The following is a 23,120-nucleotide window of genomic DNA, read 5'->3' on the forward strand; positions in this document are numbered from 1 at the left end:
ACCCCTGTAGGCAGCCCAGCACCCTGTGCCCACCTTCCCCCGGCACACGGCTGGTGAAGGTCCCAGCATGCGAAGCCCATGGACAGCGGATTCAGGGGAGCGCAGGAACTCCTGCTCTGGGACCATCACAGCTCCACCTTCCCCAGCGAGGCCTGAGCCCAAGGCAGGGGGACCAGTTCCTGCTGCAGGCCCACCACAGTCCAAAGGTCTCCCTCTCCCTCAAGAATGAAGGCCCAAGGGTCCCACCTGAGAACCTGGAAGGCTCCAAGGCAAGCCCCGCATCCTGGGATCCAGTGGCCAGGAAAGGGCCCAGTCAGCAGCCCCTGCCCACTCCCAGGAGACGTGGGGCCAGGCAGAGGGGCCCGGCTACTTCCAGAAGAGCACGTTCCAGAGCAGCAGCCAGCAGGGGTAGACGAAGAGGGCGATGAAGGGGAAGACGATGGAGCCGTAGAGGTAGTGATCCAGCAGGCCCTCCGACACTGCCTGCAGGAAGAGCTGCCAGCACTCCAGTGCAGAGATGGGGTACTCGATCAGCTCCTGGTACAGGAAGATGCTGAGCAGGAGGGTGACAGCTGGGGTGACTAGGACCAGCAGCACTGCGTAGAGATACCTGGAGACAGACACAGGCAGGGGTCAGAGCGTGCTGGACGGGGACGTGCTGGCCAGCGAGGCTGGGCCGAAAACGGGCAACTCCCAGCACCACTGCCCCACTCCCCACAGCCAGGGCTCCTGCACCGCTCCCCATAGTGCCCCTTGCTGGGAGTTCTCCACCCAGACAGTGCTCATGGATAGAAATGGATAGAGAGCTGGCTAGATCATCAGGCTCAACAGGGAGTGATCAACAGCTGGCTGTCTAGCTGGCAGCCGGTCACAAGCGGAGTGCCCCAGGGGTCGGTCCTGGGGCTGGTTTTATTCAACGTCTTCATTGATGATCTGGAGGATGGGGTAGATTGCACCCTCAGCAAGTTTGCAGATGACACTAAGCTGGGGGGAGTGGTAGATACCCTGGAAGGCAGGGATAGGATACAGAAGTGACCTAAACAAACTGGAGGATTGGGCCAAAAGAAATCTGATGAGGTTCAACAAGGACAAGTGCAGAGTCCTGCACTTAGGATGGAAGAATCCCATGCACAGCTACAGACTGGGGACCGACGAGCTAGGCAGCAGTTCTGCAGAAAAGGACCTGGGGGTAACAGTGGACAAGAAGCTGGATATGAGTCAGCAGTGTGCCCTGATTGCCAAGAAGGCTAATAGCATATTGGGCTGCATTAGTAGGAGCATTGCCAGCAGATCACGGGAAGTGATTATTCCCCTCTATTTGGCATTGGTGAGGCCCCATTTGGAGTATTGTGTCCAGTTTTGGGCCCCCCACTACAGGAAGGATGTGGACAAACAGGAGAGAGTACAGCGGAGGGCAACAAAAACGATAGTGGGGCTGGGGCACAGGACTTATGAGGAGAGGCTGAGGGAACTGGGTTTGTTTAGTCTGCAGCAGAGAAGAATGAGGGGGGATTTGATAGCAGCCTTTAACTACCTGAAAGGGGGTTCCAGGGAGGATGGGGCTAGGCTGTTCTCAGTGGTGGCAGATGACAGAACAAGGAGCAATGGTCTCAAGTTGCAGTGGGGGAGGTCTAGGTTGGACATTAGGAAAAACTTTTCCCCTAGGAGGGTGGTGAAGCATTGGAATGGGTTACCTAGGGAGGTGGTGGAATCTCCATCTTTAGAGGTTTTTAAGCTGAGGCTTGACAAAGCCCTGCCTGGGATGATTTAGCTGAGGTTAGTCCTGCTCTGAGCAGGGTGTGGGACTAGATACCTCCCCTGAGATTCCTTCTAACCCCCATCTTCTGTGATTCCTGCCCCGCCCCTCACAGCGCCCCCAGCTGGCACAGGCTGGTGGCGGAGGGATGACCAATGAACTTGACATCCTCCAATCAGCCCTGTGTGCGTGGCCCTTGGTGGGAGAGGGGATTTCCAGCCCATGGCCTGCGCTGGCTGTTGGCTCTCATGGCAGCTTCCCGGACTCCCTACCTGTACCGGAGCCAGGACCCTGTCAGCTGCAGAGCCATCCCACAGAGGATGAGCCTGGCTAAGTTGCCCCTGCTGCACACGGGGGGCCGGGCTCAGGTGACTCATGGGATGCCGGGGAAACACGCTGGTGTCACTTACTTGGGGCCTTTGGGCTGGACGACGGCTGCAACAGGCACCATGGTGACAGCCAGCAGGAAGCCCAGGGAGAAGTTAATGAGGGTGATGCAGCCCAGCTGCATGGCTAGGTACAGCAGGGACAGCAACTTCAGGGTCATCCAGCCGCGCTCACTCCCACTGCCAGACAGCACTCTGCAGAGCGGAGAAACAGCTGTCAGACCCCACAGACATCTGCCTAGCCCCCCACCCTGGCCAGCAGAGAACGACCAGTCCCATTTTCTATAGCGCGCTGCGACAGTCTGGATCCCTCTGTTCACCCTGGTTACAAAGCTGTGATGGGTTTTGTACAAAGCGGGCCTTGGGAGGCACCATTTGAAAACTCATAATGTGCTGATCATTATTGTCCTGGCCAAAGGTGTGTGGCAGCTTTGTGTGTAAAGTGAGAAGACTTTACTCTACGACATTGCTGAGATACGCTCCAGATTGAGACAAGCAGGCACAAACCAGGTCCCCAGAGAGGAAAGATAAACTGATTCCACAGCCAGGTATCAACAAAATCAAATGGACTATCTATCGCTGGCCAAGCGGCTATTCTTTAGCAGGAAGGCTGAGAGAGAGAAATGCTCATCTTGGCACAGAAACAGGCCCACAGATTGGCTGAACCTCAGCTGGAGAGGATTCTCAGTGAAGAGAACTGCTGCAAAAATATTCCCCGATCCTCTCTCCTCCCAGCATGGACAACACTTGAAAGACAAAGGGAGCTGGGGAGAGATCCCAGCTGAAAGGTTCAGCCAGTACGACTGCTAGGGCGTGTGGTGAGAGACCCTTCGCTGTAAGCTCACGTAGCTCGTTAAGTGAGGCGTTGGTCAGCGTTTTACCTTCGATTTCTGTGTAACCAATTCTGGCTCTCATCCCTCATTGTTTGCAATCACTTAAATCTATCTTTGTGTCGGTGATAAACTTGCTGCGGTGTTTTCCTAACCCGTACATCTCTGGATCGACTGCCTGGGGAGTTCCGTGTGAGATAACGGAGCTTGTGCATACCGTTTGCTATTCATGAAAACAGGCGCTTGCATTGTCCAGGAGGAAAGAGCAGGGCAGGACCAGATGCCCAGGATGTTTCTGGGACAAGTCTGGGGCTGGGAATTTGCTGGTGTTGCTCTGTGATGTAATTCAGACGTGGCTGGCTCGAGCCCTTCCCAGATGACTGTACCTCTTTCGGGAGGCTGATTTGTCTTGTGTACCCCAAGTTTCACCTCACTTCAAAACGACTTGCTCACCAAAGCGGACATAAACATGCAGCAATGTCCCAGCACGCTAGTACTGACACACGCGGACTCTCCTTTTCCCCATGCAATATAAACACTGCACTTACATCTCCGTGCATCGCACACAGAGCAGTATAGACCCGTCCCTGTAGGAAATAACTCCGCTCGGGCTGTTGTAAAACTAGGCAAGTATCTCGCTGAGCGGATGTGCCCCTGGTGGAGAACCACCGGGCTGGAGAACTCCCACGGCGCAGCCGGGAGCGACGGACATGCTGGAGGCATCTGGGCAGACCAGGAGTGGTGGCTCTCGCAGCGAAGCAGGGTGAAAGGCACCCCAGGTTGGAGAACGGCGGGGACAGCTGTCCATCAGTCCAGATTCTGCCCGGGGAATGTCACAGTGCCGCCTGCTGGGAGAGGCTGGGGCAGCCGGGAGTCCCCCCCGCCAACACTCCTGCCCCGCCCCCATAATGCCCCCTCCTGGGGGAGATGGCTCTGCCGTCGTCGTACCTGTGACTCAGGCCAGCTTGTGCTCCTGCCGGCCACTGACTTCACCACCCAGCACAACCGGCGGCTGGCCCTTGGGGGGTCATGTCACCTGCAGGCCTTGTCCCCTGCCCCTCCCTCCCGGGCCCCGGGCTGCCCCCAGTACCTGTGTGTGTTGTGTGGCAGCGCCAGGCCGGCCACGTAGATGGCGATGACCGTCAGCACCACGGCCTCTGCCTCGGAGACGGGGAAGTGCTGGGTGGCCACGTGCTGGCCCAGCACAGGCAGGAAGTAGAGGGTGAGGCCCGTGGCATGGCAGATCAGCAAGGGCGGCACCAGGATGAGCAAGCTGGGCCGTGACTCCTGCGGGGAGGGGATGGGGGGACACTAAGCAGGGCCAGAGCCAAGCCTAGCAGGCCTCCAGCTGCTGGAGGAAGGGCCCCAAATCTGCCTCCCAGCCCCAAACCAGGCCAGCACCCGGGGCAGCTGGAACCCCAGCCCAAGAGCGGCAGCTCCTGAGGGGCTGTGTCGGGCCCATCAAGCCAAGACACCGGGAGGGGGGGGGTCGTCACGTGGAGGGAACCCCTGGTTTGACGCCCTGCCCTGCCCCTGGGCCGGTCCGCGGTCCCCATCCATGCCAGGGAATGAGGGGAAATCCAGTCGATTGGGAGGTGCTCGGATACTACAGTAGAGGGCGCCACAGATGGGTCCCGTGGCCCCACGGCGTGGGGAGCCCACAGTGACAGCGGGGAGTGGGGAAGAGCCAGTAGCCGCCCTCAGGCCTGGCGAGCTCCAGGAGCAACGTGGGGCAGCGGGGCTGGGCCCTGCGACCCCCTCACCTCGGCGGCGGCATGGGCAGCGCCCTGGGCTCCATCGCAGAGCTGCTCCTCCGGGCCCACGTCACATTTACTCAGCTTCATCCACAGGTCGAGGGCGTGGGGCAGAGTCAAGGACACCAACGGGGCAATGACCGAGCCCCCAGTGCCTCCCGCCCCCTGCTGACTCCCACCCACCCACAGACAGATCCCCTCCCCCACAGCCAGGCGCAGCCCCTGCCTCGCAGAGCAAGCACCGCACGGGGACCCAGGCCGGAGAGGGGGCAGCAGAGGTGCTGCAGAGTGGGGTGGGGCCCCCTTCTGCGTGCCCAGGGCATGCGCCCTGTCACCCGTCAGGCAGGGCTGCGCAGCTCGGGGGGGCTTGTGGAACATGGCAGCCCCTCCCAACCCTGAGTCTGAGCAGAGACCCCATCCCCCCCAGAGCCCCCCAGGCCTGGCCCTGCTGCAGCCCAGAGCCCTCCCCCTTCTCTGAGCAGCTGCTGCCTCCAGGGTATCTTGAGGACGAGGATGAGGATGAGGAAGCCGAAGGCGGGCATGTAGACACCGATGGAGACGAAGCGCGCCAGCGAGGGCAGCAGGTAGAAGAAGTAGGACTGGTGCAGGCGCTCCAGCAGGTTGTTCAGCTTGCGGAACATCCCCTCCAGGGTCCTGGGGGCAGGATCGTCAGCAGGGACGGACGCTGGCACCGTCCTCGCCCGGGGATGGCAGCGGGGGAGGGGCGCAGCCTCTCAGCCCTGCCCCGGCCGGTCCCCTCACTGAGCTAGATCAGCATTTCCCTAGGCCCCCTCAGACCCTGGCTCTGCCAACACCACTGAATCCTGACCCGCAGCCCCGCTGCCATCCAACCCTGGGCTCCCCTCAGCCCCCGCGTCCCGGCCCGCAGCCTGCGGGGGAGCAGGGGTGCTGTACTCACTTGCCCACGGTGCCCATGTCGTACTTGTACTGCCGGAAGCTGTTGATGCCGCGCACGGTGATGGCCTCGATGTGGTAGCGCAGGAAGAGGCCGTGGTCGCCCTGGGGCCGGCCGGAGCCCTGCTTCAGCACCATGAGCAGCAGAGTCTGCAGGTTGTGCACGTAGGCCGGCAGCGTGTCCCAGTCCGTGCGCTGCAACTGCAGGGCAGAGAGGTCAGGGCCTGCGTCTCTGCCCCGCCCCCCGCCAGCAAGGGGAGGCTGGCCGAGGGGCCGGCGTGCAAGCAGGAGAGGACAGGAGAAAGCAGCGGGAGAAGAGTCCGGCTGGGATCGCAGCCCCGGGCAGCCCCCCCGTCTCACCTTGCCCTGGACGGTGCACAGCAGCCCGTTCTTCTGGCAGAAGGCGTAGAAGAGGTTGACCAGGTCCAGGTTGGGCAGCTGCCCGTTCAGCCCCTCCACGGCCACGTCGAAGCTGGTGATGACGTCGCTGCTCAGCTCCAGCGAGACGGCTGCCTGGATGGCCCCCGCGCGGCCCAGCATCCCCGAGGAGTGCACCTCTGTGGGCAGAGCAGCCGCTGAGCAGGGAGCCGCCCAGCCCGGACGCAGGCAGCTCCCCCCGCCCAGAGCCAGGCCGGCCTGCTAAGGGCCCAGACAGGGGCAGAGAGCCCCACCCTGCTCCCCAGCTCAGTAACAGCCCCACTGAGAGCAGCTGGGCCTGCTCCGTCAGCGCGTGGCTGGGATGGGAGACCAGAGGGGCCTGGCACAGAGTGCGGCACCCACCCCAGGCCCCTGCCTGCCCGCGGCGCCCCACCCCAGGGCTCCCGTCCCCGCCACTCACAGCCCCGCTGGCCTCACCTGTGATGTTGACGTCGTGGTAGGCCTCCAGCCAGGCCTCCATGCCGATCAGGTCATGCTCATTCACCAGGAAGATGATGTCCTTGGCCCAGTAAATCTGACCTGCAGGCAGATGAGCAGCTGCCTGTGTCAGCGAGGGCCAGGCCGGCTGCCCAGCCCCAGGGGAGCTGCACACCCCACAGCTAGGCCCGGGGCGGGGGTGGAGGAGCTGCAGCCGAGGCAGCTGCATACCCGGCCTGCGTGGGGTGATTGGCCCGAAGCAGCCACGGGAGGAACCCGCTGGGCCTCTGGGAGTCTGTGCATAGGGCAGAGGCCTTGGGGAGCAGGCGAGGTCTCCGTGCTCTGCACCCTGCGCAGACGCCAAGGGAGGGGCTGATACACGAGAGTCTGATTTGACCACTCGCCGGGAACCCCTCGCCAGGCCGGGAGGCCCACAGGGCCCGTGTCGCCGGGCCATGCAGAGCAGCTACTCTCAGGTGCACCTGCCCTGCCACCCCCACTCACTCACCCCGGAAGTAGGAGGCCAACGCCAGCATCAGCCCCACGGCCTGGTTGTTGTGCTGCCCCGTGCTGCAGGGCACGCTCAGGACCAAGGACTCGGTGCTGGCCGCGCGCGGGGCGCGCAGGATCCCGTACACGTTCGTGCCCTTCACCATCTGCAGGGAGGGAACCAGGGGCTCAGCAGGACCAAGCCCTGCCCCACAAGAGAAGGGGTTTTGCAGCAGGGCAGGCCCTGGAAAAGCTTCTCCCCAGCACAGAGCCAAACACAGTATCCTGGTGTCTGCCAAGGGGGGCCCAGGCCTGCACTAACAGGGGCTGCGGGTCAGAACTGGGGGCACCGGCAGAGCTGCAGGGGGAAGCCCAGGGTCTGGGTTAGCAGGGGGCTGCAGGTTAGGATTGAGGGCACCGGGACAGCTGTCGGGGGGGATCAGGGCTGGGAGAGCAGGTGGCTCCCGGTTGGAACTGGGGGCCACAGGCAGACCTGTGGGGGTGGGGGGCAGCCAAGGGCTGGGAGAGCAGGGGGCTGAAGGTCGGGAGTGAGGGGCACTGGAAGGAAGAGCTGTGAGGTGCCCCCCCAAGTGCTGTCAGCCCCTCAATTTTGTTACCCCTTTTCTGTGAGCAAACCCACTGGATCAGCATGCATGGTAGGGACCTGATGAAGGGCCAGGACCCTCTGAGAAGCCCCAGGGCTCTGTGGGGAGCAGTTGGCCTGTGGGGCTGCATCTGTCCCCATGCACCAAACGCCAGCCCTGGGAGGAACTCCCCCATCCCCGGCCCACAATGCCCGTGGCATCTGTGCCCAAGCCCAGGCAGAGACGGGGCAGCTCCCAGGGCCCGGCCCGACACGTACGTATCTTTCGCGCGTCTCGTCGGGGAAGGGCAGCGTGCGGGAGAAGGGCTGCTTATAAACCTCCAGGCCCAGGTTCCACATGGTCTTCTCCAGCCAGGCCACGGGGATCCCCCTGGAAAGGGGACGGGCAGAGTGAGGAGCCGGAACAGGGCCCCTTGCCCGGGAGCGGTGAGTCGCGCTAGAGCCCAGCGCACAGCGTGAACGCCAGAGCCCAGGGCCGCGCGCTATCTGCTCTGACCCGCCCACGGTGCCAGTGTCCTGCGCAATGAGGGCAACCCGCAAGGTCCTATGGTGCCACCCCTCCACCACTGCCCCTGGGAGACCACAACTCCCAGCACACAGCGGCCTAGCTGGAGCAGCGCGCGGCCCTGGCGGGACACACCCCTGTAGTATAAAGGCAGCTGGCCATGCCGTGCCCTCCCCTCCCTCGTGTGGGCCCAGGGTGCCACCCCCTCCCCGACTGGCCCTGGGAGAAGTGCGGGGAGGCCAGGGGAACCAGCCCAGCCCACTGCTGAGGCCTGCGGGGGACGGGGGGATGGTCGGACTCACCCCACCTTCTTCTTGGCCCCACAGAGAGAAGGGCTCGCGGGCGTAGGAGAGCGCCCTCTCGCCGAACACGAACTGCTCCTCCACCATGGTGGAGCCCATGGCGTTCTCCGACATGTAGGTGCGCAGGGTGAAGGGCGGGGAGGCCAGGCCCAGGAACCAGCCCAGCCCAGCCAGGTAGCTGAGGACACTGCGGACATTAGGAAAAAGTTTTTTACTAGGAGGGGATGAAGCACTGGAATGGGTTACCTAGGGAGGTGCCCTGGCCCCACAGAGAGAAGGGCTCAAGTCTGGTTGGGGATATAGCCAAGGGGCTTTGAGCATGAACTAGGAGGAGGTCCCTTCCAACTCTAATATTCTATGATTCTGGGGCCCACGGATTTGACCCCCAGCTGGGCCCCCGCCCTCCCTGGGGTGGGACGGCTGCTCCCTGGGGTGCCGCACCCGGCACTGCCACACAGGAGACGCTGGCTGACTGCGTAGCCCCTGGCCCCCAGGGCAAGGAGGGCTGGACCCAGGGTCTGGAGGAGACGGCTCCGTTCTGCAGCCCCTTCTGCTGACCTGATGGGGGGCCAGCCCGGGGTAAGGGAGAGAATCAGAGGGAAGGAATGAGAGAGTGAGTTGGGGTGGGGAGGACGGACAGATGCCCCCCCCCATGCAGCCCAGCAGGCCGGGGCCGCGCACTCACCACAGCGGGGTGTTGAGGCGGAGGATGAGCCGGGACAGCGCCCGCCGGCGGTAGGGGTCCGAGAGCAGTCCCATGGCGGGGGGCTGGGCTGGGCCGGGGCGCTCCTGGGGGCACTGCAGACACAAGGGCAGCGGTTCCAGCTGAGGCGAGCCCAGGACCCCCCCGGCAGGCACGGCCCCCGCCCCGCTCCGCGCCACCCCGCTGACGGCCGGCTGCCTGCCTGGGCCAAGCCCCCGCAGGGCCAGCGACACCCCGCACCCGGCCTGGCCCCCGCCCGCCCGCTGTGCCTATCCCCGCGGCGTCTCGGCTGCGTGCGTGCGGGCCCGGCCCGGCAGGAACCGGGTGCTCGGCGCTGCAGGAACCGGGTGCACGGCGCTGCAGCCTGCCCGGCCCAGCCCGGCCCTGCCCTAGGGAGGGGCCCGGCCAGCCCCCCCGCGCCGCTCTGAGCGGGGCTCGGCCCTCGCTGCGCGCACGGAGCCGGCGGCCGGGGTCGTTTCCCGGGGGCTCGGCCCCGCTCCCGGTTCTCCCGGCGCAGCACACGGGGCACGCGCTGCCCGGCACTGACTCCGGCCCGGCCCCGGGCGTGTCTACACGGCGCAGGGACGCCCCGGAGCCGCCTCGGAGCCCGGCTCAGCCATGCGGACGCTCGCCGGGCCGGGTCAGGACAGGATGCGGCCCCCCCCCCGCTGCTGCTTCTAGCCCCGCAGCCGAGTCCGCGGGCCGGGCCGCGCCGGATCCGATCCCGGCCCGTCTCTGCCGTGTAAACGCGCCCCCGCCCCGCGGCAGAGGGGCCAAGTGTGGGGCAGGGGGGGCTGGAGACGGCTCTGCGCTGCCTGAGCCGCGGGGGTGCCTAATTCCCCTGGGTCGGGGTCGGACCCGCCCCCCCTGCACGGCCCGGCCCCGCTCACCCACCCCGCCGCTCCGCCACAGCCTCAGGCCGCTCAATCTACCGCCGAGCCGGGCCGGGCCGCTTCCCAGAGCCCCAGCGCAACAATCGAGCTCAGAATCATCGATGGGACCCGCGCGCCTCCGAGCTGCCGGAAGCGAGCAGGGTGTGCACAGGGAGTGTGCAGCGTGCTCGGGGACAGTGTGCAAGGAGTGTGTGCAGGGTGTGCAAGGGGGCAGTGCACACAGGGTGTGCAGTGTGTGCAAGGGGCAGGGTGTGTGTGTGTGCAGTGTGTGCAAGGGGCAAGCTGGATGTGTGTGTGTGTGCAAGGGGCAGGGTGTGTGTGTGTGTGTGCAGTGTGTGCAAGGGGCAGGGTGGATGTGTGTGTGTGTGTGCAGTGTGTGCAAGGGGCAGGGTGGATGTGTGTGTGTGTGTGTGCAAGGGGCAGGGTGTGTGTGTGTGTGCAAGGGGCAGGGTGGATGTGTGTGTGTGTGTGCAAGGGGCAGGGTGTGTGTGTGTGTGTGTGTGTGCAGTGTGTGCAAGGGGCAGGGTGGATGTGTGTGTGTGTGTGTGCAGTGTGTGCAAGGGGCAGGGTGGATGTGTGTGTGTGTGTGTGTGCAGTGTCACTGTGCTCAGGATGTCAGTGCAGGCTGCAGTGCATGCGGAGTGGTGAGATGTGTTTGTTGGGGTGAGGGTATCTGTCGCCTGGCTGGGTCCGTCTCTTTCTCTGGGGGAGGGGGGGCAGCTCAGGTCACTGTGTAGTGACGAGCCCCAGCTGTTCATTACTGGGTGCAGGTTTTGTAGTGAGCAGGGACACCTTTGATAAAGAAGTCAGTGTGTGTTCACACCTGTGTGTGTTCTTTGCACTCCCTCCCCTGCCATTTTCTCTGCCAGATGCTCCTTGTTCAGCTTCTCTTCATGCGTCCCTCTCAACGCCCTGTGCTAAGGGGGAGCAGGAGCCTTGGCCCCACTACACAGATGGGGAACCTGAGGCCCGGCCCGGGGAAGGACTCAGTGAGGGTCACACAGCAAGAGCCGAACCCAGGCATCCTGGCTGGCCAAAGGCGGAGCACAATAGGGACCTGATCCCAATTAGGACTTCAAGATGTTAACTACAAATGATAAATATCAGTGCAATTAGACCCCACTGCTCACCCCCCTAGAACTGGGGATCAAACCCAGGAGTCCTGGCTCCCAGCCTCTTCCCCCCTGGAACCACTAGACCTCACTCCCCTCCCATAGCTCCAGTCATGGACTCGGCCCCCATTGGGTGAGGCACTGGCTGAACCCAGAACACAGACAGCGCCTGCCCCAAACTGCTGACATTCTAAGGATCAGGCCAGAAACAAGCGGCAGGTACAGACCGAGCGACTGGGAACAAGACACTGCTGGGCCCAAGAGGTCCGTGGACTCAGCTCCCCATGGCCTGGCTAGCACAGAGGTTTCTGTAGTCATTCCAGGAGCTTCAGAGGCATGGCCCAGCCTTCCCATGCTGTGGAGAGGTGACCCCACGGGGAGGAAGGTGTGGGTGCTAGCTGACTGCAAGGGGGAGGGATGTAGCATAGTTCCTGGATGACCGCGAGTGGGAGGGGGGCACAAGGCATGGTCCCCAGGTGACCATAAGAGGGGTGAGGCACGGTCCTAGCCATGCCCTCCCCAGGATGCCCAAAGTCTGATGGGGGCTAGCTCTTTGCCCCCCCAGCCTGTACCAGGACAGTTGAGGGCTCCCCCCATCAGTGTGCACACCTTGCTCAGGCTCATTCCATTTACTCAGTGGCAGGGATGGTTTTGTTCACTTTCTAAAGCTGAACTAAGCTAGTGCAGAGCGCCTGCCTGCCTGCCGGGCACGGACCAGGGCGTGCTGTGATGGAAATGCCAGCACCCCTGCAACCAGCTCTAAGGCATCTAGTGCTGCCACACCCAAGGGCAGGGAACCAGACAGGGGCTCATCCCGCTCACGCTGCAGTGGGGGATCATGACAGTTCTGCCTGGCACCACAGAACAGCCATTTCCAGCCCCAGACGTAGGCTGGAGCTGACCAGTGCCAGGCTGGCTTTGCAACGTGTCTAGGCTCCCTCCCTTCTGTCCCCTGCGAGGCAGGACATCAACTGACAGGTCTCACCCTGAGAGAAGATGGGTGAGGCAATATCTTTTACTGGACGAATGTCTGTTGGTGAAAGAGACAAGCTTTTGAGCAACACAGAGCTCTTCTTTGTGACCGGTATGAAGAAAGTAAAAAAGGAAGTGTTATTTACTCCTCACAACACAAAAACTAGGGGTCACCCAATGAAATTAGTGGGCAACAGGTTTAAAACGAACAAAAAGAAGTACTTCTTCAGACAACGCAATCAACCCCCGGAACTCCTTGCCAGAGGATGTTGTGAAGGCCCAGACTATAACGGGGTTCAAAAAAGAACTAGCTAAGTTCATGGAGGTTAGGTCCGTCAATGGCTAATAGCCAGGCTGGGCAGGGATTGCTGCTCGCCAGAGGCTGGGAATTGCTGATGGGATGGATCACTTGATGATCACCTGTTCTGTTCATTCCCTCTGATACACCTGGTGTTGGCCACTGTCAGAGGACAGGACACTGGGCCAGATGGACCATTGGTGTCAGCCACTGTGGCCACTCTTATGTTCTTCAGGCCAGGCTTTCACCCAGCATTCCTGAGGCACTGCTCTTAAATCTACTGCTGGTAAATGCATGTTTAAACCATTTCTTACCCCTCCCCCTCTGCCACAGCCAGTGCTGCCTCTGTTGGTGACAGGACACAGCGCTAGAAGGGCCCCTGGGCCGCCCAGGTTGCTAAATCTTGTGTTAAATAAAACCTCCTCTCTCCACGTGCTGCTGTATCCCCCCCTGCACCAGCACCACGTCTCCAGGAACCACAGGCTTCCGGGGACCACATTTACCATGTAAAGTTCAAACAGAAACCAACCCCCACGGCCACCCTTTAAATGCAAACAAGACTCTGGCAGCAGACCCCGCTCCTCCTGCAGCCAGCGGCACAGACGCTGTGCCTTTAAGGGCCAGCACGAAGGGCACAGCCCTTCTCCCTTTGAGGCAGGCGCTGCACGGGCTGCGAGGTTGTTGGATGCATTTGCACCAGAGGCCTTCCCCTTCCAGGGAGCCCTTGCTCTAGTGCCAACGGGCAGGGCAGGCCAAGCCCGATCTCCTCATCCACGAGATGCCCAGTACAAGATGAAGGGGCACAGCTTGCTAGATAGACAGGCAGTCATGCAGTGGGGCTCCCTGACCATGTGCCCCAGAGAACCCCCACAGGGCAGGGAGTTTCTTTCTGTAAAATGGGAACTGCCACAGAACAAACATGGCGTTCATTCCACCGTAACGACTGGGAGGCAAAGAGTTAAAGCAGGAAGCTGCTGACAAGACCCCAACACCCTCATGGGCCTTCCTCTGCCTGCTCTGCCAGGGGCTCAGAACCCAGCCCACCTGCCCCCCCCCCCCGCGTTGACTGTACCCCAGGTGGGTGTATGTGCAATGGGGAGGAGGGCACTGAGCCTCAGGCTGTATCAGGCTACAAAGCATCTGAGCTGCTCTGGGCAAGCTCTGCTGGGGAAGCTCAGGGCGTGGGCTACTCGTCAGGTGGCAATGGCTTTCCCAGACCACTGCCCTTGTGCCAGAAGTGTCTCTTCTACACCCTGCTGCACTGGCAGCTTCACTGGCATGGAGCCTGGCAGGCCAAGGAATGATGAGGCCAGGAGGCAAGGGGGTCCCTGGCACTGGGGTCCTGAATGCCGCCCATGGTGTTCGAAGACCCTGCAGAGTCACCATACCAGGGCTGGGAGCAGCTTGCTACAAGCAGAGGGGCTGCCTGGGGGTGGGAGGTTCAAAGCAGACTCCAGCTCACACCGGGTTACTCCTGGGAACACAGGCAGGGTGGCCCTGAGATAGCAGAGCACCCACCCCTCCTCCAGCACCTGGCAGACTTCAAATCTGATGTGTCCCCATCAGCACTGATTCCTCTTCGCCCTGCACTCAGCCGCGGGCAGGCTGCCCTTCCGCAGGGGTCAGCCAAGTACAAAATACGGTTTGTAGCAAAACAACCTTTTATTTACAGCTGTTTTCTTAAAAAAAAACAGCCCCTGATACCTGGGGAGTGAGCAGCTACCCACTGGGACGCATGTCCCAGCCTCCCGCGGCCCCCTAGGAGAACGAGTGGGGTCCAAAGCCCGGGTGTAGCCAGCCAGGGCTATGAAGAAGGGAAGCGCAGTCCAGGTTCATCACCCATGAGAAACACCAGGTTTTACAGACACCGGCAAGACGTTCAAATGTACCAACGCGATGTTACCGCCAAGCAGAGGAAGGCAGCCTGGACCCAGCACCGATTCTGGGGCACTCCAGACCCAGGCAGCGGGATGTTAGGGCACGTTGCTGGCATGGGCACTGGCTGAACGGGGTGAACCGATCCCCTGCGGAGGTCAGGGCAGTACTCCCTGCCCCCCTGCACTGAGTCACGTGCAACGCTGGCCCTGGGCACACAAGCCTATGCGCTCACTCCCCCAGCAGCGTGGTGACCTCATGCACGTGGTCACGCACCACCTGGTCCAGCACAGCGTAGACGTCCTTGCAGGCCTTGCTGGCAGCCTCGATGACCTGCTCCAGGTGGTCCTCGTGCAGTCGTGAGTTCATCTCCAGCAGGGCAATCTGGTCCGACTTGGGCAGTAGGGCCAGGGCCACCTGGGGGCCCCCGGCCGCCTCCTCCACGTAGTTCAGGTCGGCCAGCGGAGTGTCCTCGATGAAGCCGGCGGAGCTGGCGCACACGTAGTCTCGCATGGGGATGCCTGCGTCGATGGTGGCCAGCGTGGCTGCGTTCACACTGGCACAGTAATTCCCACCGTCGGCCTGCAGGATCTGGGGAGACAGAATGCTCAGCACAGAGGGCAGAGCAGGCGACACCCAGACGCTCTAAGGGAGCTCAGAGCCTGACCCAGCATACCCACAACCCGCCTTGGCAATCAGCATTACCTGCTCACGAAATGAGACGAGCCCCATCACCCGGCGTCGCTCTGCAAACAGCCCAGGCAGCAATAGCAGTGATCAGAAAGCACTGTGGCTGATCCCACCCAGAACCCCCCACAACAAATTAACCTTCCCCATAGCGGTGCAGGAGCCACTGCCCCAGCCAGGCATGTGAGTGACCCCCCCCTCCACGACCCACAGGGGCACCACCCCCTGCCGCAATGGCTCAGCTGACTGAGGGCCCTGACAAGTCCTCGCACCCCACGATCACGTCACACTGCTCTCCAACAGGCTATCCACATAGCACTGGGGGAGGTTTGTGCCCCCGTCCCAGCTGCTCCAAGGAGCTATGACAGGCAGCTGGGATGGGAGACATTGTGCTGGGTGGGGTCAGCACGCCAGGGCTGCCAGTGCGGTGTGAGGCGCTGAGGGGGTGCTGGGAGCCAGGCTGGGTAACCCCGCACCTGCACGTAGATGTCGATCTGGGAGCGGGGGTAGAGCTGGGTGAGGATGGCTGCCTCGAAGGTCTGCTTGAGGTGCAGCGTCATCTCACTGGACTTGCGGTCGCCGTGGGGCCGGCGCTTGCGCTCGCCGGTGCTGAAGGTGGCCATGCTGTACTGGCAGTTCACCAGCGCCCGGTCGTGCAGGGCCTTGCTGCGGGAGCCGCGCATCTGCCAACAGACGGGGGTAGCAGGGCAGGGCTCCGCAGTCTGGGGGGCCAGAGCTGGGCCGTGCCGTGCCGGGGTTACGGAGCAGGACTAGGAGGGGAGGGCGCCCAGGGCCCGTTTCCCTGCGGAGCAGCAGCAGGAGGGGTTGCCCCCTTCGGGCCAGGCCACAGGCACACAGCGACCTGCACGTCCCAGCCCTGGCGGGGCCTCTCCAGGGAAGGGCCTGTCTGGTGTGTCACCCCGCAGCCTGTCCCGCTCTGGGCCCCCGCTCTGTGCCCCACGCTCTGGGCCCCCGCTCCTCCCCCCAAGGCGGCCAGTGCAGAGCCATCACCGGGCGGGGGTTAGTGTGCCGAGGAGGGGCAGGGCTGGGGGCCCGGACTCCTGGGTTCCCTGCCGGCTCGGGGGGGGGGGGTCTGTGGAGAGGGGGGGCTGAGGGCTCGGACTCCTGGGTTCCCTGCCGGCTCGGGGGTGGGGGGGCAGGGAGGAGCCCGTGGCCCGGCCGCCCTGGCTCGGCTCGGCCCGGCCGCTCACCTCGTGCGGCCCGTAGACCACGGCCAGCGCCTTGGTGTTGCCCTGCTCGATGTAGGCCGAGCCGTCGGCCTGGGCGAAGACCCCCATGCGCGCGCGCACCGCCCGCAGCTCCCCGGCCCGGCGCCCGTCCCCGCGGTACCCCTCGTCCGACAGCAGCTCCAGCCCCGCCATGCCGCCCCGCTCCCGGCCTGCCCCGCGCCAGGGACCTGCGCCCCTCCCCCCGCTCCCGGCCTGCCCCGCGCCAGGGAGCCACGCCCCCCTCCCCCCGCTCCCGGCCTGCCCCGCGCCACGGACCCCCCGCCCCTCCCCCTCTCCCGGCCTGCCCCGCGCCAGGAGCCACCCCTCCCCCCGCCCCCGGCCTGCCCCCCGCCAGGAGCCACCCCTCCCCCCCCGCCCGGCCTGCCCCGCGCCAGGGAGCCACGCCCCCCCCTCCCGCTCCCGTCCTGCCCCGCGCCACGGACCCCTCCGCCCCTCCCCCCGCTCCCGGCCTGCCCCGCGCCAGGGACCCACCGCCCCTCCCCCGCTCTCTGCCCCGCGCCACGGAGCCACGCCCCCCTCCCGCTCCCGGCCTGCCCCGCGCCAGGGACCAGCACCCCCTCCCCCCGCTCCCGGCCTGCCCCGCGCCAGGGACCCACCGCCCCTCCCCCCGCTCCCGGCCTGCCCCGCGGTGCCGCTCTCGGCGCGCTTTGCGTTGCGCCTCCCCCTGGCCGGGCCCTGCCGGTGTCCCGAGCGCGCGGGGCGATTCGGCCGGCCCCCCCCCCGCCTGTTCCCCCCCCAGAACACGCCAGCCCGTCCCGCCGCGAACAGTGCAGCACGGGGGAAACTGAGGCACGCCCAGGCTTAACAAATATTGCACAAGATTCCCACTTTGCCGCCGCTCCTCCCCCGTCCGGACCAGCCTGGCTGCAGCGCTGCCGGCACGCTTACAGCGCCAGTGCTGGGACAGCGCCCGCCGCGGGGAGCCGGGCTGGGCTCCAGCTGTCAGCTGAGAATCAGACTATGGGGTGGGCAGGACCCAGCAGGTATCTAGTCCCACCCCCTGCCCACAGCAGGACCAACCTCAGCTATATCATCCCAACCAGGGCTTGGTCAAGCCTCCGCTTAAAAAGCTCTAAGGATGGAGATTCCACCACCTCCCTAGGTAACCCATTCCAGTGCTTCACCACCCTCCTAGTGAAAAACTGTTTCCTAATGTCCAACCTAGACCTCCCACCCTGCAACTTGAGACCGTTGCTCCTTGTTCTGTCATCTGCCACCACTGAGAACAGCCTAGCCCCATCCTCCCTAGAACCCCCTTTCAGGTAGGTAAAGGCCGCTATCAAATCCCCCCTCACTCTTCTCTTTGCAGACTAAACAAGCCCAGTTCCCTCAGCCTCTCCTCATAAGTCCTGTGCTCCAGCCCCCCTAATCATTTTTGTTGCCCTCTGCTGGACTCTCTCCAACTTCTCCACATCCTTTTTGTAGTGGAGGGGCCCAAAACTGGACACAATACTCCAGATGTGGCCTCACCAATGCTGAATAGAGGGGAATAATCATTTCCCGTGACCTGCTGGCAATGCTCCTACTAATGCAGCCCAATATGCTATTAGCCTTCTTGACAACCAGGGCACACTGCTGACTCATATCCAGCTTCTTATCCACTGTAACCCCCAGGTCCTTTTCTGCAGAGCTGCTGCCTAGCTCGTCGGTCCCCAGTCTATAGCTATGCATGGGATTCTTCCTTCCTCAGTGCAGGACTCTGCACTTGTCCTTGTTGAACCTCATCAGATTTCTTTTGGCCCAATCCTCCAATTTGTCTAGGTCACTTTGTATCCTATCCCTGCCCTCCAGTGTATCTACCACTCCCCCAGCTTAGTGTCATCTGCAAACTTGCTGAGGGTGCAATCTACCCCATCCTCCAGATCATTGATGAAGATGTCGAACAAAACCGGCCCCAGGACCGACCCCTGGGGCACTCTGCTTGTGACCGGCTGGCAGCTAGACATGGAGCCATTGATCACTATTCGTTGAGCCCTACGCTCTAGCCAGTTCTCTATCCATTTTATAGTCCATGCCTCCAACCCATACTTCTGTAACTTGCTGATAAGAATACTGTGGGAGACTGTATGAAAAGCTTTGCTAAAGTCCAGGTATATCACGTCCAGCGCTTTCCCCACATCCACAGAGCCAGTCACCTCTTCATAGAAGGCAATCAGGTTGGTCAGGCATGACTTTCCCTTGGTGAATCCATGCTGACTGTTCCTGATCACCTTCCTCTCTTCCAAGTGCATCAAAATGGATTCCTTGAGGACCTGCTCCATGATTTTTCCAGGGATTGAGGTGAGGATGATTGATCTGTAGGTCCCTGGATCCTCTTTCTTCCCTTTCTTGAAGATGGGCACTATGTTTGCCTTTTTCTAATCCCCCAGTTGCCACGAGCTTTCAAAGATAATGGCCAATGGCTCTGCAATCACATCAACCAACTCCCTCAGCACCCTCGGGTGCATTGCCTCCGGCCCCATGGACTTGTGTATGTCCAGCCTTTCTAAATAGTCCCGGACAAGACTTGGCAAGAGCTGGCACCTGGTGTCACAGCCAGCACCCCTGGGTTGGGTTTACCCAAGTCCCACTTCTGGGGCACCCCAGAGGGCCACCCTCTTTGGATCTGTGAGCTGGCCAGTCCCCTTTCAGTCTCTTTTCATACCTGCCCCTACTGTCCACACACTCATCTGCCAACCAGCCCGCTCTGTGCAGACCCGTAGGCTTCCTGTCCACTAACCACATTTAAGCTCGTGGGGACAGATCTCGTAGACTGTTCCAATCCCACCAGGTTAGAGAAGTCCTCCAGCATAGTGACACCTGCTCCCGTACCCCATTTGTGGAGATATTCTCCCGTCAGGGCGGTGGCTTCCATATATGTCACACACTGGGTCTTTTGCACACCCCGAAACCTCTTCCTATGAGCCTCAGGTGTCAATTCAAGCTTAAGCAATAGAGCATTTTTGAACTGTTCATCGTTCCCAGTATCAGCTCTGTCCGTCCGGCTGTATGTCTCTGTGACAAAGTGGGAATTTCTCATGGTACTTTGGATGAGAATCATGTGTGCCTCAGTTTCCCCCATGTGCTGTATGTTTAACCAGGTGGTGAGGAAAGGGTGTTTACTATTGGCAGAGACCCAGAGATTCAGCTGTGACTGTCGCCTAACTGCATGGGCCCCACAGCCATGAAGACAATACTCTAGACATCTGGTTGTCTAGCAACTAGTGACTACAGACTGCCGATCCCCCTCTGCAGGAAGCCAGCCAGTTGGGACCAGCTGGAGAACAAGGAGCTAAGGTAGATGGTCAGGTGACGTTTGCCCGGTAAGAGGAACAAAGGACTGAGGAGGGCAGGTTGGTTAGTTGAGTGTGGCCTGCTGGAAGCAGGGATGCCTCTGGCCTGGGGGCTGCGAGAGGACCCTGAGCTCCAGTCAAACCCAGTTCGACTTGGCTACAACTTTTCTGCTCTCTGTGCCATCCCAAGGCCTGCCTGTGCCGTGCTGTGCCGTGCCCCAGACCGGTAACAATCCTTCCATTGTACAGCACTGCCCGAGAGTCACTCCAGACTAAGCTGGGAGTGCATTGCTCCAGGGGTCCAGTTCCGGTGGACTTGCTGGGGGAGCTCACAGCGTGACGCAGGGGTGCTGAAGGCTCTGAGGTTTGGTCCCAGGAGCCAGTGAAGCCAAGAGGCTGACCCCAGGGAGAGAGTACAATCCTCGCGGTGGGATGACACACTGAAGGGGTCCTCCCAGGGGCTGCTCCGCGCCTGTGAATCCATGCCAGCCTCTGTGAGCTTTGGAACCGAGTAGGGGTGAGACAGCGGAGCTGGTCCGCAGGATCAGCCTGGTTCAAATTGCAACCCTTTTCAAAGGCAGTGAGGTGGGCATCAATGTTCCCCCTCCCCCCTTTCTTAAACGGGCAACAATGTGGTATCTAGGTTCCCTGTGGAATTGGCATCCCGGGGCCTTTCCCCACGTAGCCCTCGGTGGGTCCTCTTGCCCCTCCCTTTCTCCATCTCCATCTCGTGCTTTCGCTCCCTTCTGTGGTCCGCCAGTCTCTGCTGCTCCAGCTGGAGCTGCTTCGCTCTCAGCTCCAACTCCCAGCGCTTCAAATCTGTTGAGAGGGAACCAGCTCCTGAAGACCCCTGTGGGATGGGGAACGGGGTCTTGCGGATGAGCTGCTGCTGCTCTGTCATTCTCAATCCCTCTTGGAGCCTCACTTGGGCCTGGAACCTGCTTCTTGGACCAATCCTCCTCCTCCTCCAGCCAGTCAGCAGCGCCTTGCTGAGCTTCCGAGCACTTAACCCTCTCCCTGCACAGGTGTGCCAGGTCCTCCTGCAGGAGGTGGTTCTACACCGTGTTCTTCTTGTTTTCTGCTGGTGCCTTTAGCATCCCACCACGGCCACAGAGCCACAGGATTGGTGCTAGGGCCCCCGCCTGGAACAGTTTCTAGGAAGAATCCTGCAGGGTGCCAGACCCCTGAGGGGCCTCACTCAGGGTAGCCACACGGCTTCACTGCCCCCTGCGGCTGGGCCTCTGGCAGCATGAGCTGTGTTCAGCAAGTGCAGCCGAGGCAGACCCTGCTGGAGACTTGTCCACTCTGCAGGGACTAACGCACCTGGCTCAGCACTTGCAGTGATGCTCACGCTCACAACAGTCGGGTTTATTAGCCACCTGGAAAACAGCACAGGAGGTCCTTAGGGTTGTATAGAGGTGTCACAGATCCACAGGCCGGGGCTCTCGCATGGCTCTAGACCAGTCCCTGGCAAGACCCTTCAGTGCGCCGGCCCGCTTGGGTCACACTCGCCGGGCTCAGCCCTGTGGCTCCACTACCTCCTGGGACCGACCGTCGGGGCCTCCAGCGCCCCTGCTTCACGCTGGGAGCTCCCTGCGGCGAGTCCACCTGCATTGGACCCCAGCGGAGACTTGTACCCCAAAGGGAGCCCTGCACCCCCAGCGTGTTTGAAGTGGAGTGACTCGGCCAGCAGGTAACGGCAGGAGGGGTTATTAGATGTCTGGAACCTGCCGTAGAGCAGTGGTTCCCAACCTTTTTGGCTCGAGGGCCACAGATGTAATTTTTACTACCCTGAAGGGCCACCAGTCTCCACCAGCAGGTCCCCTCCCTCCCATCCCCTACAGCCAGACGGAAGGAGTTCACCGAGGAGGCGCTCTCATCCCCCTGGTTGCTGCAGGGAAACTGTACGCGTTCTGTAGCCCCATGCACTCCACCTGGGTCCTTAGGCAGCGGCTCCCTTCTGCAGCCAGCGGGAGGGGAGCAGCGGGGCGCTTTGAAAGCCCCTGTGGGCCACTTCTGGCCCCTGGAGCACAGGTTGGGAACCACTGATGTAGAGAGTCCTCAACTAACATGGAGAACAGAGTTACAGCAAAGTCTGTCTGGGCTGGCCCAGAGCTCCCTGACCCCTCTCTAGTCCCAGTCCAGAAACCCCACCTGGCCCCTCCTCAGTCCTTTGTCCTTGTTCCTGGGAAATATGGTCACCTGGCCTCCTCCTTAGCCCTTTGTTCTCTAGCTGGCCGCACCCGGCTGGCTTCCTGCAGAGGGTTGGCCATCCATGGTACCAAATGTCCAGGCACTTGGGGTGGCCATGCTCTTTGCTGGGCTCTCCGTGGGCATGGGGCATAGGCCCCAGACAGCCAGGCGTCAGTCACACGTGGGTCTCTGCAGAGTAAACCGCCTTTCCCCCCACCTGGTTACCATGCAGCTCATAGGGGAAATATTAATATTTCCGCAATATTAATCCAAAATATTATGAAAAATTCCCACTCTGTCAGAAGAGGATTGAAGGTTAACGCATGGTCCATTCTGGTTGGCCCAGAGCCCAGCCCAGCTGTAGTGCACTCCTGGGTCCGAGCTCTGTCTGTCCCTCCCTCTGATCTCCTCTGTTGGACTCAATGAGAAACCGACTGCTTCCTGCAGCCAACGCTTACCCCCAGCTCACACCTCCCCGGTTCTTAGGTCTTGAGCTGGGAATTGTTCAGCTTCCCGAAGGGGGCGGCGAAGTCCACATCCCTCTGGGGCAGTAGTTGCTAGGTAACAACATCTGGGCAACTGGATTTGCCATTGTCGTTTCAGAGGCTCCATTGATAATGGGGACCAGACCCAGACAGCTGGGCAACACGCACACCTCTGTCTCTGCCTGCCCGGGGAGCAAACACCCTCTTCCACCCCAGGTAACAATGCAGCACACAGGAACCTGAGGCGCACACGAGCCTCGTAAAACTATTACAGAAATTTCCCACATCATCACACGTCCCCAGCCTCAGCCATCCTCCCTCCTCCCAAACACGCTTCCAAATCCCCTCCGTCCCACTCACCACTGCTCCATCACCACCACCTGCTCTCCAGTGTTGTGCCTAACCTCTCTGCCCCAGCCATCCTTCCCCTTCCCAAACACCCCCCCCCACACACACACACACCGAATCACCACTGTGCCCTATTGGCACACAAGCTGCAGGGGTTCGCACGGCGCGGATGGGTGTAGCATCAAAGCTAGAGAGAGATGCCTGCAGCGCATTCCCCCCAGCGGCCCGTTCCCACAGCACCCCTCTCCTCTCCCTGTGGCCTGCTCCGAGCGCCAGCTGTCTGCAGGGGCTGTGCAGGTGAGCACTTTGTAGGCTGCTTCTGCAGGTCTCTGAGTGTGATTCCCGGGCCGGGGGAGCGCTCCTTGGGCTCTGCTGCCCTGGGCATTCTGGGCTGCCCAGCGCAGGGCTGGTCCACACTAGGGAATCAGCCCAACCCAGCTCCGTCGCTCGGGCGGTGGAGTTAAGCTGAGCCGTGGACAGCGCGGGGTGGACAGCAGAATTCTGGCATGGACCTGGCTGCGCCTCTGGGGAGGTGGATGGGCGGCGGTGCTGGGAGATGGGGAACGTGTGTCTCTGAGAAGCCTGCAGCAGTGCGTGCAGCTGCGGCCTTTCAAGTGCAGACAAGTCCCGCAGAGA

At 62.0% G+C, this 23,120-nt stretch overlaps 2 protein-coding genes across 2 annotated transcripts; both read right to left on the minus strand.

Annotated features, from left to right (window-relative positions):
* Nucleotides 1–123: 123 nt before the first annotated feature.
* On the minus strand, nucleotides 124–10,023 carry GPAA1 (glycosylphosphatidylinositol anchor attachment 1). Its single transcript, XM_067560140.1, is given in 14 exon segments — nucleotides 124–610; nucleotides 2,167–2,337; nucleotides 4,063–4,259; nucleotides 4,736–4,831; nucleotides 5,227–5,380; nucleotides 5,646–5,842; nucleotides 6,002–6,198; nucleotides 6,497–6,598; nucleotides 7,005–7,152; nucleotides 7,848–7,959; nucleotides 8,397–8,422; nucleotides 8,424–8,583; nucleotides 9,082–9,194; nucleotides 9,994–10,023. Coding segments are annotated over 13 exon segments (1,878 nt in total). The 5' UTR covers nucleotides 9,156–9,194; nucleotides 9,994–10,023; the 3' UTR covers nucleotides 124–366.
* Nucleotides 10,024–13,107: 3,084 nt separating this feature from the next.
* EXOSC4 (exosome component 4) lies at nucleotides 13,108–16,348 on the minus strand. Its single transcript, XM_067560183.1, has 3 exons — nucleotides 16,148–16,348; nucleotides 15,413–15,619; nucleotides 13,108–14,840 (listed from the first exon to the last, which is right to left on the minus strand). The coding sequence occupies exons 1-3, from the start codon at nucleotides 16,316–16,318 to the stop codon at nucleotides 14,481–14,483; spliced, it is 738 nt and encodes a 245-aa protein (XP_067416284.1). The 5' UTR covers nucleotides 16,319–16,348; the 3' UTR covers nucleotides 13,108–14,480.
* Between the last annotated feature and the right edge of the window lie 6,772 nt (nucleotides 16,349–23,120).

The sequence above is a fragment of the Emydura macquarii genome, unplaced genomic scaffold (genome assembly GCF_026122565.2).
Source record: "Emydura macquarii macquarii isolate MOO-44397 ecotype Brisbane River unplaced genomic scaffold, CSIRO-AGI_Emac_v2 contig_2246, whole genome shotgun sequence".
NCBI classification, from domain to species: Eukaryota; Metazoa; Chordata; order Testudines; family Chelidae; genus Emydura; species Emydura macquarii.